The sequence below is a fragment of the Notolepis coatsorum genome, assembly GCF_963971535.1.
Source record: "Notolepis coatsorum genome assembly, chromosome: 14".
Classification (NCBI taxonomy): Eukaryota; Metazoa; Chordata; class Actinopteri; order Aulopiformes; family Paralepididae; genus Notolepis; species Notolepis coatsorum.
Window position 1 is genome coordinate 70,175,630 of NC_140178.1, and position 14,608 is coordinate 70,190,237.

The following is a 14,608-nucleotide window of genomic DNA, read 5'->3' on the forward strand; positions in this document are numbered from 1 at the left end:
GATGGGAAAGGATCGTGACTGGCAAGGAATAACCCTGATTAATAAGATCAACAAGCTTTACAACCAGCTGCCAAATGCACGTCAGGGACTTCCTTCAGCACCGCGGAGCACAAACTCAGCAGACCATAAAGTATATATCTCAGTATTATGTTGGTTTCTGCTCATACATCCACAGATACAGGGCAGAGTAGAATATCAGGGACTGCCGGGAGCAGGAATCACCTGCGTCAGTCCAGTTGGGTTACAGTCAGTCATGGTAGTATGAACGCTGAACAGTGTCAGTGCTAGGCTGGAGCCAGTTAGTTAAAATCCTCATTAAAATTGGAAGATCTATGAGGAAGCAAAACCATATTTGAATAGGAGGATCCTGTGCTTTGGGTCGTAAACGGGAGGCCACGCTTTGAAGTGAAGCGGCTCAATCATTCCTACGGGCCTCACAGCTGGAAATAAGCGTTAGAGTTTTGAGGCTGGATGTCAGATGTCGTAGCAGGCCTCCTGGGCATCTGGGCAACACAACATGCCTGCTGTCGTGGACAAAAAGGCTTTTCGCAAATGAAGGAAAGAACTACATTTGCTTAAGTAGGTTCCATGAGGCCTGAGGCCGTGAAACACTCTGACCCATGAAAGACCAATATAACAGTAACAATCGCCAAAACCGCACCGACAAGGTTCCCATTCAACAGCAGCGACAGCCTCACACATTATTATTTGACCATGAAGAGTGTTCTACCTCCAATGCTCTTTCCTTCCTTTACGCTCAGGGCAGTGGTTCTCAAACTATAGGTCGCGACTAGGGATGTCCGATATTATCGGCCTACCGATATTATCGGCCGATATTGGCATTAAAATGTGATATCGAAAATTATCTGTATCCGTTTAAAAAGAAAAAAAAATTATTATTATTATTTTTATAAATTCTTTCATTTATTTAACCTTTATTTACCCAGGCAAGCAAGTAAGAACAAATTCAGATTTTATTTATTGTCAAAAGTATGCATAATGTTCCACAACAAGAGATATGTAATGTTAATTACCTGAAATTATTCCGTTTTTTGGGGGGGGGGAAACCCTGCATATATCGGTATTGGTTGATAGCGGTTGATATCGGTATCGGAAATTAAGAGTTGGACAATATCGGTATATCGGTATCGGTAAAAAAGCCAATATCGAACATCCCTAGTCGCGACCCAAAGTGGTGTCGTGGGTAGGTGACAGTGGGGCATTGGCAAGTAAAGAAAAAAATATTTTATTTTATTTATTTATTTATTTATTTATGTTCTGGCAACATATTTTGGCTAAATATGCCTTGTTTTATAAATGTGTATTGATAACATAGTGCTGTAATTAAATGTTCTAATAAATATGAATGCTCAAGTTCAACAACGTGTGCTTTTATTTTGATATTCCTTAATTCCACGTTGAAATTACGTGATACGTTAAGTGTGGGGTCACCAAAAAAATTCCTAAATAAAATGGGGTCGTGGTATAAAAAGGTTTGAGAATCCCTGGCTCAGGGTATTCTTTTTTGTATTCAGTACATTGCTGCTGCCCAGGAATTGAACCTGACCGTGAAGTCAAACCATGCGTGTGCGTCCACAAAGTGTGTGTGTGTGTGTAATTTATGTCAGTGGAGTAGGCTGTAGATCAGGGGCGGTCATGGCTATCACCTGAACTGTTTCTCTCAGGCCTGGGAATGAATAGGCAACACCTGGCCTGCTCTGTCAACTGCCCTGTGCTGGTGGGGGGGGGGGCGTCTGACAATACTGATGCTAAACAGGGTCTTCTACACACCGTCCCTGGACGCCCATCAGCATGTCTGTACGGAAAAGAGTGTGTGATCGAGAAAGGGACAGAGCTCTCTGCTTTTCGTGCGGACTAATCAAAGACGAAGTGTCCACATGTGTGCCTGAAACATCTGGTTCTGTGTCGCATGCAGGAACTGCGCCTCTCTTTCCACTGCTATCAGTTACAGACAGAAAGAGAAAAACAACCCTGCACCTCTCTCTCTCTCTCTCCCCCTCTCTCTCAAACACACACACACACATTATCTCTCTCTCTCAAACACACACATTATCTCTCTCACACACACACACACATTCTCTCTCTTTCTCCCTCTCTCTCACACACATTCTCTCTCCCTCTCTCACACACATTCTCTCCCTGACACACATTATCTCTCTCTCTCTCTCACACACATTATCTCTCTCCTGACTCCCTCACACACATGCATTATCTCTCTCTCCCGCCCTCTCACATGTACACATTCTCTCTTTCTTTCGCCTGAATCTCAGAAAGAAATAGATAAAATTCTTCCATGCAGGCGCACAGGGGGGGGGGGGTATTTGATCAACTACAGTAGCCGGATAAAAATGTTAGAAATCATTCTCCAACGACGGAAATTAGAGAACAGTACGGGATAAGATGGGACATGGACAAGATTAAATACTTAGGGGTGAACATCACGAGAGGGGTGGAGAAACTGTTTGAGGCGAATTATACACAGATAAATCAGAACATAAAGAGAGACCTAGAGAGATGGACAGTAATGCCCTTGGACTTCAATTCAAGAATAGAGGTCATTAAAATGAACATACTATCAAGGTTACTGTACCTATTCCAGTCATTACCCATACAAATACCACAGAATCAATTCAGGGAGTGGGACAGACTGATATCGAGGTTCATATGGGCGGGGAGAAGACCACGGGTCAGATATAAAACACTACAACTACCAAAGGAAGAGGGAGGGATGGCAGTACCCAGCCTACAAGATTATTACTATGCAGCACAACTGAGAGCAGTGACGTGCTGGTGTAACGACAGATATGAGGCAAGATGGAAAGACATTGAAAAAGAAGGGGAGGGATACAAGGTACAAGCTCTGGTGGGGGATAGGGAACTATTTAAAGAAAAAGAGGGACTATTAGATCCAATCACCAAATACACCTTGACCATATGGAACAGAGTAGTAAAAACACACAAATTGGAGAAGCAGTCAGGGGTCCTGAGATGGGTAGCACATGACAAGAGATTCAAACCAGGGAGGTTAGACCACGGATTCAGAAGGTGGGAGAGGGGGGGGGGGCAACAGCAATATGCAAAATGATAGAGAAGGGAGAAATGCAGACACTACAAAAATTAAAGGAGAAATTTGGACTAGAAAACAGGGACCACTTCAGATATCTACAGGTTAGAGACTACTACAACAAAGAAATAAGGGGGGCCAAAGACGAGGAACAGAATGGAATAATAAAGATGATAGTATGGGCATACGAAGGGGGGCAAGGAAGAGTAATATCAGCAATATACCGGGCTATAATGACCAGCAAGGGACACACGACCGATTACATAAGGGAGAAATGGGAGAGAGAGCTAGAGATAGAAATAACAGGGAAGGAATGGGGGAACATATGCGAGGTACAACACTCAACAACAGGATCGAGAATATGGAAAGAATTTGGATGGAAAAACATAATCAGATTCTTTATAACCCCAGAGCTGAAGGGAAAATATGCACCAACACAAAAAGCATGCTGGAGGATGTGTGGGAAGGAGGGGGCAAATCACACGCACATATTCTGGGGATGTCAGAAGCTGAAGGGGTATTGGGAGGAGATAGGGGAAGCAATGATCAGAATATTAGGATACGGGATACCACAAACAGGACTGGTGCTTTACTTAGGAGACCTGACACACGAGGGAATACAAGGGGGGGACAAATATTTAATAAAGATAATGTTGATAGCGGCCAGAAAAGCAATAACGAGACTGTGGTATAAGGAAGACCCACCGACAATAGCAAAATGGGTAGGAATAGTGGAAGAAATACAGGATATGGAAAGGATAACACACATGCTGAGGTTACAGGAAGAGAAATTTGGGGAAAGATGGGGAAAGTGGGAGGATTATAAAAGGAACGAGAACGACATCACAGAGGAAGAACCAAATGCAACACAAGAGAGCGAAGGGTAAAGGAGGAAAGATGTTCAAGGAGGGTCTATGAACCCATGTCACACACCTGTACTTTAGTTAATATTATCTATTTTGTTTTTGGGATATTACAAGTGCTGAATGCTTTTATACCTCATTATTTATGTCTGTTTAACGGTGTGATATTAAATATTCAGGGATGATGTGGTTTGTGTATGGGTGAAACAAAAGGCAAAGTGAAAGTTAATAAACAAGAGGGGAAAAAAAAGAAAGGACGAAGGAGAAGGGAAGTAAGAAACTCAAGGAGGGTCTCTGGACCCAGATCACACATACAAACCTTAGTCAGCATTTATTGTCTTTGAGTAGGAATTACCTGTTTATGCCTGTTTAAGGGAGATACACAATCAGCCTTTGTATCAAATACCTAGAAAACAACAGTAGGGGAACCAGACAACTAACCATGATACCCATGTAAATATTTATGTGCACTGTTTTTTCTTTTTGTTTTTATTGTGATACTAGTCTCTTAATTTTTTATTATTTATTTTTTGTAAGTGCTGTCTGTCTAAATAAATGTTAATAAAAAATGTAAGTTTAAAAAAAAAAAAAATGTTAGAAATCTTCATATCCACTTAATGATGTGGTAGGTATTATATATCTTGCATATTGTCTGCAAAAGTAAGCAAAAGGCTTAATGAGGCCAGCCTTGTCGTAATTACTGTCATGCCTTTTATTATTAGCCTTTTAACACACAGCTAATCGCATCTCTCTCTCTCTCTCTCTCTCTCTCTCTCTCACTCTCTCTCTCTCTCTCTCTCTCTCTCCCCGCGCCATCATTCGTCTATTCCCTCCTGTCTGGCTACGCTACGCCCTGTCTCTCTTTCCATCTGTCTCTCTCTCTCTCTCCTTCTGAACTCACCGTCTGTCTCTGGGCTCGCTCATATAATACACCTAGAATAATAATAATGGTACGCAGTGCTGAATAGATGTAAAGAGACAAGGAAGGAGCGGGGGAGTGAAGTATAAAATTCATATCACTTTGTCATTGACACCTACACTGTGCAGTTTATCTGTCAATCAAACAAGCATGCTAGCATCTCCTCTGCACCCTCTCTCTCTCTCTCCTCCTCGTACTCGTACATGCTCTCTAGCTCAGATAAACGAATATCTCTGTCAATTACTTCCTACTTTCTGTACTCTGACATACAAACAAGTGTGTCTATTTACCCCCCCTCTCTCTCTCTCTCTCTCTCTCTCTCTCTCTCTCTCTCTCTCTCTCTCTCTCTCTCTCTCTCTCTCTCTCTCTCTGTCACTTACTCAGTTAAAGTCTACCTGTCTTGATCTCTCAGAATAGATGCACTGTGCATCTTGCTGTTATTTACACGCGTGTCAGTGGCTGCTGGTTTTGTTTTTCTCTTCTGTTCTGTCTCTTGCTTGCTCAAATAAATGCATATCACTCCTGCCATTTACACACAGGTGCTTTTCTTTCTCCACCAATCAAACAAGCACGATCTAACTCTATCTCCCTGTCTCTGTTTCTCCCTCTCTCCTTCCTCTATCTCTCTGTGTGTCTCTCTCTCCTTCCTCTCTGTCTCTCTCTCTTCTTCCTCTCTGTCTCTCTCTCTCTTCTTCCTCTCCCTCTCTCTCTCTCCCTCTCTCTCTCCTTCCTCTCTCTCTCCTTCCTCTCTCTCTCTCTCTCTCTCTCTCTCTCTCTCTCTCTCTCTCTCTCTCTCTCTCTCTCTCTCTCTCTCTCTCTCTCTCTCTCGCTCTCTCTCTTATTCCTCTCTGTCTCTCGCCCCAGGCTCTGCAGGAGAAGGTGGAGAGTCTACAGTGGCAGCTGCATTCCTCAGAGAAGAAGCTGATCAACAAAGAGCTGGAGACCCAGGAACAGGTAACACAATCTCTCTCTCTCTCTCTCTCTCTCTCTCTCTCTCTCTCTCTCTCTCTCTCTCTCTCTCTATCGCGCGCGCGCTCCCCCTCTGGCCTCCACAGTGCTTTCGTCTGTGTGTCTGCCTGCCTCTCTATCTGTGTATCCATCTATCTATCTGTCTGTCTAGGTCTGTCTGTCTATTTGTCTCTCTGTCTACATCTGTCTGGGTATCTATCTATCTGTCTGGGTATATACTGTACTGTATCTGTCTGTATCTTTCTGTCTGTCTGTCTGTTGGGTATCTATCTATCTATCTATCTATCTATCTATCTATCTATCTATCTATCTATCTATCTATCTATCTATCTATCTGTCTGTCTGTCTGTCTGTCTGTCTGTCTGTCTGTCTGTCTGTCTGTCTGTCTGTCTGTCTGTCTGTCTGTCTGTCTGTCTGTCTGTCTGTCTGTCTGTCTGTCTGTCTGTCTGTCTGTCTGTCTGTCTGTCTGTCTGTCTGTCTGTCTGTCTGTCTGTCTGTCTGTCTGTCTGTCTGTCTGTCTGTCTGTCTGTCTGTCTGTCTGTCTGTCTGTCTGTCTGTCTGTCTGTCTGTCTGTCTGTCTGTCTGTCTGTCTGTCTGTCTGTCTGTCTGTCTGTCTGTCTGTCTGTCTGTCTGTCTGTCTGTCTGTCTGTCTGTCTGTCTGTCTGTCTGTCTGTCTGTCTGTCTGTCTGTCTGTCTGTCTGTCTGTCTGTCTGTCTGTCTGTCTGTCTGTCTGTCTGTCTGTCTGTCTGTCTGTCTGTCTGTCTGTCTGTCTGTCTGTCTGTCTGTCTGTCTGTCTGTCTGTCTGTCTGTCTGTCTGTCTGTCTGTCTGTCTGTCTGTCTGTCTGTCTGTCTGTCTGTCTGTCTGTCTGTCTGTCTGTCTGTCTGTCTGTCTGTCTGTCTGTCTGTCTGTCTGTCTGTCTGTCTGTCTGTCTGTCTGTCTGTCTGTCTGTCTGTCTGTCTGTCTGTCTGTCTGTCTGTCTGTCTGTCTGTCTGTCTGTCTGTCTGTCTGTCTGTCTGTCTGTCTGTCTGTCTGTCTGTCTGTCTGTCTGTCTGTCTGTCTGTCTGTCTGTCTGTCTGTCTGTCTGTCTGTCTGTCTGTCTGTCTGTCTGTCTGTCTGTCTGTCTGTCTGTCTGTCTGTCTGTCTGTCTGTCTGTCTGTCTGTCTGTCTGTCTGTCTGTCTGTCTGTCTGTCTGTCTGTCTGTCTGTCTGTCTGTCTGTCTGTCTGTCTGTCTGTCTGTCTGTCTGTCTGTCTGTCTGTCTGTCTGTCTGTCTGTCTGTCTGTCTGTCTGTCTGTCTGTCTGTCTGTCTGTCTGTCTGTCTGTCTGTCTGTCTGTCTGTCTGTCTGTCTGTCTGTCTGTCTGTCTGTCTGTCTGTCTGTCTGTCTGTCTGTCTGTCTGTCTGTCTGTCTGTCTGTCTGTCTGTCTGTCTGTCTGTCTGTCTGTCTGTCTGTCTGTCTGTCTGTCTGTCTGTCTGTCTGTCTGTCTGTCTGTCTGTCTGTCTGTCTGTCTGTCTGTCTGTCTGTCTGTCTGTCTGTCTGTCTGTCTGTCTGTCTGTCTGTCTGTCTGTCTGTCTGTCTGTCTGTCTGTCTGTCTGTCTGTCTGTCTGTCTGTCTGTCTGTCTGTCTGTCTGTCTGTCTGTCTGTCTGTCTGTCTGTCTGTCTGTCTGTCTGTCTGTCTGTCTGTCTGTCTGTCTGTCTGTCTGTCTGTCTGTCTGTCTGTCTGTCTGTCTGTCTGTCTGTCTGTCTGTCTGTCTGTCTGTCTGTCTGTCTGTCTGTCTGTCTGTCTGTCTGTCTGTCTGTCTGTCTGTCTGTCTGTCTGTCTGTCTGTCTGTCTGTCTGTCTGTCTGTCTGTCTGTCTGTCTGTCTGTCTGTCTGTCTGTCTGTCTGTCTGTCTGTCTGTCTGTCTGTCTGTCTGTCTGTCTGTCTGTCTGTCTGTCTGTCTGTCTGTCTGTCTGTCTGTCTGTCTGTCTGTCTGTCTGTCTGTCTGTCTGTCTGTCTGTCTGTCTGTCTGTCTGTCTGTCTGTCTGTCTGTCTGTCTGTCTGTCTGTCTGTCTGTCTGTCTGTCTGTCTGTCTGTCTGTCTGTCTGTCTGTCTGTCTGTCTGTCTGTCTGTCTATATACTGTACTGTATCTGTCTGCATCTGTCTGTCTGTCTGTTGGGTATCTATCTATCTGTGTCTATCTATCTGTCTGTCTGTCTGTCTGTGTATATACTGTACTGTATCTGTCTGCATCTGTCTGTCTGTCTGTTGGGTATCTATCTGTCTGGGTATCTCTAACTTCTCAGCTTCCCACTTTCCCCGCTGCTCTTTCTCTTGTCATCCTAAAGACTCCGTCTACCGACGCCTGTTTGTCTTCTGTTTTCCTTCCTCGGGACCCTCAACCTTTCACACGCTCCCCGCCATCAGTCCAAAGGTCCCATCGTCCGCTCACTCGCCATCCTTGCTCCACCCTCCAGGGGGCTACCAGAAACCGAAACGGGACCCCCTCCTCCCCTCCCCTCCCCTCCCCTCCCTCTCTCTCATCTCTCATTCCCTAGTTCAGAGTCAGAGATATGCCCCCTCGCACATTTCCCAAATTCCTTGAGATCCGGCTTCAAGAGTGAACGCCGGGGGCCTGGAATGCCACCACCACCACCAGGGTTCAGAGGGAACCCTCTCCACACACACACACACACACACACACACACACACACACACACACACACACACACACACACACACACACACACACACACACACATATATATACCCTGCCAGCTCCTTTCAGAGTGCCCTGTAATCAGGGCCTGCTTTGACCTTGACGCACAGAGAGAAGAAAGGCATAATGACTACGCTACACACACACACACACACACACACACACACACACACACACACACACACCCACACACACACACACACACACACACACACACACACACACACACACACACACACACACACACACACACACACACACACACACACAGGAGAGACTGTTCTTTGTACCCTGGTATGTACTCCAAAGGCATTTGTTCTGTCCCCCCCCCCCCCCTCTGATCCACCCACTGACCCTTGCACACACTTCACACACTCATCCCACACCTCGTCTGGCCTTGTCTGGCCGTCGTAAATCTCCAGGAGGGTGTCAGTGGTTTTTATAAATCTCCAGGAGGGGGTCAGTGGTTGTTATAAATATCCAGCAGAGAGGGGGTCAGTGGTTTTTATAAATCTCCAGGAGGAGGTCAGTGGTTGTTATAAATATCCAGCAGAGAGGGGGTCAGTGGTTTTTATAAATCTCTTGGAGGGAGTCAGTGCTTTTTATAAATCTCTGGGTGGGGGTCAGTGGTTTTTATAAATCTCCAGGAGGGGGTCAGTGGTTTTTATAAATATCCAGGAGGTGGTCAGTGGTTTTTATAAATCTCTAGGAGGGAGGGGGTCAGTGTTTTTTATAAATATCCAGGAGGGTGGGGGTCAGTGGTTTCTATAAATCTCCAGGAGGGAGGGGGTCAGTGGTTTCTATAAATCTCCAGGAGGGAGGGGGTCAGTGGTTTCTATAAATCTCCAGGAGGGAGGGGGTCAGTGGTTTTTATAAATATCCAGGAGGGAGGGAGTCAGTGCTTTTTATAAATCTCTGGGTGGGGGTCAGTGCTTTTTATAAATCTCTGGGTGGGGGTCAGTGCTTTTTATAAATCTCCAGGAGGGGGTCAGTGCTTTTTATAAATCTCCAGGAGGGGGTCAGTGGTTTTTATAAATATCCAGGAGGGAGGGGGTCAGTGGTTTTTATAAATATCCAGGAGGGAGGGGGTCAGTGGTTTTTATAAATATCCAGGAGGGAGGGGGTCAGTGGTTTTTATAAATCTCCAGGAGGGGGTCAGTGGTTTTTATAAATATCCAGCAGGGAGGGGGTCAGTGTTTTTTTTATAAATCTCCTGGGGTCAGTGGTTTTTATAAATATCCAAATTTATACCCAAATTTAGATTTCCAATACGTTATATCCATGGCCTAGTAAAGTGATGCTATTCTCCCTGAAAGCCAGAAACAAACAAAGAAAGTAAGAATCAAACATAATCAATTAAATTTGAGCAACAGTGGCTCAGGAGGTAGAGCGGTCGTCTGGTAATCAGAAGATTCCCGGTTCGATTCCAGCTCCTCCCGTCAGCGTGTCAAAGTGTCCTTGAGCAAGACACTTACTGACTAACTGCTCCCGATGAGCAGGTTGGCACCTTGCATGGTTGCCTCCACCGTCGGTGTGTGAATGTTAGGGATGGGCGTGATTAATCGATTACTCGTAGCTATGAGAAAAATCGATCTTAAATTATTAATATTTTTTATGGGGGGGAAATGTAAAGTATTTTTTTCCCCTTTACGAGTAATACACGATCACTCGAGTATAGCATGCGATCAATCGATCTGGATTTTTATTTAAAATGCCCATCCCTAGTGAATGTATGAGTGAATTTGAGGCATAAGTTGTAAAACACTTTGGATAAAAGTGCTATATAAATGCAGTCCATTTATCCATAAGAAAATGTAAAACACACCCAACTACACCCAATTTATGAATTCATACATTTTATTCCTAAAGACAGTCCAGAACATATTTGAACAACAACTCTCCCAAATATAAAAAGTGCTAAAACTCTAAAGTCAGGAGCCACTTGTGGATAGACAGAATGGTCCATGTGATCGAACGGACTTACGAGAAAGTTACAAACAAATGTCTTCGTAACTCCACTTACGAACTTCTCTGCCAATTTTGGCAGGATCGAACGATTTCTTTTCGGGGATTCATTCATAGCTAACAACAGGATTTACGAACGCGGAAAAGCAGTCATAGATAGGACAGACTGGTGTGTGCCCATATTCTTAAGGGCTTAATTTGTGAGAAATCATTAGTGATTGCGTTCACGTCGATTCTACAGACATCATTGGATTTAAAAAAGTATAATAATAATGAATACGACAATATTTGTATCATTAACAATTACATTTTACATGTATAGTCAAGACTCAAACTAAATCATGACTCAAATAAATAAAAGCACTACACAAACACTGCAAATGACAGTGAATAAATAAATAATAAATCCAAACAATCGCACGGATATAGCTATAGTGGAATAGAATGGACACATCTACATTCTGCTCTCAGCACATCCCATTCCTTTCATGTAGGCTATATATTTGCCATGTTGTCATAGGCGGCGGGTGAGCCGAACATTAGCGAGGCTATAGTTGGGAGTCTTTGGTCTGTGTTGCTGTAATGGGGCGAGAATACACACACCCACTAGGCTACTACAGCGAGCCCCACTCATTTAATATATAGTGCAAATTAAGGCATCCAATATGATTACCCATTGTCTTGCCTTAATGCAGCAATATGCAACGTTTTGTCTTGGCATCGTAGGCATCAATGATCTTTTCTGCTTTAACCCTCCCGTCAACCTTAAAAAAACTCCCACCTTTCTCCCTAGTGACGGAAACTGCGATCTCAGTAAAACATATCTTTTTCATGTATTGTTCAAATTTTTTACCATGAATATCATTATTAACTTCAGTCCTCACCATACATATCGAGTATTTATTCATTTTCAGGATTTTAACAATTTTTTTGGTTAGGGGGTTAGTTTGTCTGTGAGATCACTTTCAATGTGAAGTAGACTCAGGCCCCGTCCACACGAACGCTGGGTTTAATGTAACCGTGATTGTATGTGCGCAGTTGCACTGTTCGGCCACACACAACCGGGGATTTGCTACACTGCAACCGCGGTCTTTTGAAACCGGTGGCCAGGGTGAAGTTGTGCGGTTTTGCAGTTGCGTGTGGGCATAGCAACCGAGGTTATTCCCAGTGTTTACAGCAGAGCTGTCGCAATTATTCCCCATGTTCACGGCAGACCGCGGGGTAGAGAGATTAGAGCAGAGCCAACTACACCAGTGTTTACAGCAGAGCTGTCCCAAGTAGCGTTATATGAAAATGATTGTAACAAACTTTTGTTCAAAACGTATCGTCTGTGTTGAAGAGTGTTGTGATCGACTGATGTCCGTTGACGCTCAGAGTAAACATGTAGCTGCAGCTAAACTAAACTCATGTGTTGTCAAGTTATTGTTATAAGGAACCCAGTCCAGACTGCATCCCCTTAACAATTGTTTGTATTGAGCCGTATTGTATTGTACCCATTCTGCAATCTGTTAAATAACGTTTACATCCATTTCATATCGGTAACGTTACTTCTTCTTCTTCAGTTAATTAATGGCAGATCGCGACCCAACAGGAAGTTTAGTGAGCGTTCAGTCTTTTCTGATTGGTTGAAATGGCCTTCATGTCTGAACAACATCGCCGCCTACTGCTTTGGCATTGTATTACATTGTACTAAATGTATCGGTTGCTGGGTTCCAGCTCTGCCCGTGAGTACGCAGTTATACACGGTTGTTCACCTGTGTTCACCGTGTGGACGGAGTTTTATTTTTTCAAACTTCGGTCATATTAAATCCAAACTCTCGTGTGGACAGGGCCTCAGAGTTGACAGTCTCTCCTGGCGCATTGTTGTTCTTAGCCAGTTTCAGATGCGCCTAATTGCTGAGAAAGACCGCTCACAAGTCGCGGTGCCGACATATTTTTCTCCCAAATCAGTCAAGTCAAGTCAAGAGATTTATTTGTCACGGCATACAAGTATACAATGAAATGCGGGTGGTCTTGCCCGCAACAATGTGCAAATAACATATAATAGAATCAACATTGTGCAATAAACAAGTACCATTGTGCAATAAACAAGTAACATGTTAGGGCATATCGGTATATGTACGTAAGTTATTTACAGAGCATGGAGGACATACTAGGTCCTTTGGTAGTGTCTTTCTGTACATGCTAATTTATACAATCTCCGGTTATACTATACTATTTTTAAAGTGACCCTTCCTTAGTGGCCATAAGTGTGGGCGTGTGCAGCATGAGTATGTGCCTGCTCATGTTAAAGTGGCTGCTAGTGTGTGAGCGTGTACAGTGATTGTGTTGTGCGTGTGCTCATGTGTGCTTGTGTGTGGAGAGTTCAGTGTTCAGGGCTCTGATGGCCTGGGGGAAGAAGCTGAGCCGAAGTCTCTCTGTCCTAGCAGCTGGTGTTCGCAGTGTGGGGTGGATTACCGGCAATGTTACCTCCCCCTCCCGGGTTATCACTCCTCACATGGCCGGCTGCAGCCTCAGGTGATCCGGTGTTATGCCCAGGGGCTGTGGCTGCAGGGCTGCGATCACTGGTGATGCTGCTGGCAGCTTCTGAATTACTTTAATCTTTTGCCTTTTGCCTGTATATCCATTTAGCTTTTTGAGATTTGACTCAAAATAGCGCGCTGGTGTTTGCTACAAAGTGATTGGCGGATGGAAATTCGGAATGCGGATGTTTACAAAATATAAATGATGCTTTGTGGTGGGATCAGGATGTGATTGGCTACATGGCCAGACTTTTTTTTTTTTTTTTTTTTTTTATATATATATATATATATATATATATATATATATATATACTTAAGGCCATGTCCAGATGGATACGATTTTGGGTGTAACCGCCAAAGTATTTTATCGTATGCACGTTTTGTCCACATGGTACCGCGTTCTGGGAGCCTGAATACGCTATTTTCTGAAAACGGGTCCCAGCGTGAACAAATCTGAGAACACCACCCTTGCATTCCCGTATTTACAAGCCAGTACGCATCTTTCCTGGACCGATGACGCGATAGCCCACCTCTCCCTTAATCCGCATGCGCAAACCCAGCCAACAAAAAAGAAACATGATAACATATATTCGAATCCAGCTCCCGGCGTGTCACCAGCTTGGCTGGCCGTTCACACTAATACAATTGGCAGTATTAGAGGGTGGGAAAACTGGTGGGGTGGGTCCGGGTCGTTGTAAACAGCGACTCCTACAGTTCGGTCGGGGCGCCTGCTCAGCGTGGATAGGATCTAAGGGGGGTAGTGTGATCCTTCCACACGTTACACCCTCTCAGTGAGAGTCCGCGCTGCCAGGTGAAAAGAAGCGGTTGATTGGCTAGACGTGTGTCGGAGGAAGCACGTGATAGCCTCCACTCTCCCAGACCGACTGTGGGGGGTAAGTGCGCAGCGACCAGGAAGGGGATTGGGAATTGGCATAACGACTAACATTGGGATGGGAGAAAAATCGGAGGAAAAAGGAGGGGGAAAAATATCAATAAAAAAATTTCAAAATAAATTAACGGGTGGGGCTAGTCGAAAGGACTGGACACACAGGGACAAGTTAAACATCAATCAATTAATTTAATACAACAGTAGTTCGAGCTGCGCTGTCGTGCCTACGACCGCACCACAGAGCTATTATACTCTCTCCTGCCGATTAAAATCAGCAGCTCTTCCTCCTCATCATCAATTGCCTGTAGCTGCATTTGCACAACGGCGTCCATCCCTGCTGCTAGCTAACGTTAACTTATCTAACGTTAACTAACGTTAAAACTAACCTAAAGTTAGTTGTTCGTTAGTTGTTCACCAACAATCTCAACATTTGTATTAGCGTTAGCTCAAAAACACAGAACCGGACAACACAAGTTGTTCCGCTCATAGATAGGTTACAACAAGATAACAACAATAATACTTCCGGTCGGGGGATTTCAAAATAAAGAGCGAAGTCTAAAACACCGGAAAGGCGTTTATTTTGTACATTTGTGGCAGCGTTACAGCATTTCAGTGTTTTCGTTTGGACGCACATATTTCTTGAGAGGATTTTGTGTTTATGGACAACTTTTTTTTAAATGAAGATCGTTTCCGTTACCG

At 44.4% G+C, this 14,608-nt stretch overlaps 1 protein-coding gene across 1 annotated transcript in view; it reads left to right on the top strand.

Annotated features, from left to right (window-relative positions):
• The window catches only part of cep112 (centrosomal protein 112), a 395,959-nt gene that overhangs the window by 356,175 nt on the left and 25,176 nt on the right, over window positions 1-14,608 (top strand). The window contains exon 24 of the mRNA XM_084329136.1: window positions 5,732-5,821. Coding sequence (XP_084185262.1) covers window positions 5,732-5,821 — 90 coding nt within the window. The remainder of the gene's footprint in view (window positions 1-5,731; window positions 5,822-14,608) is intronic.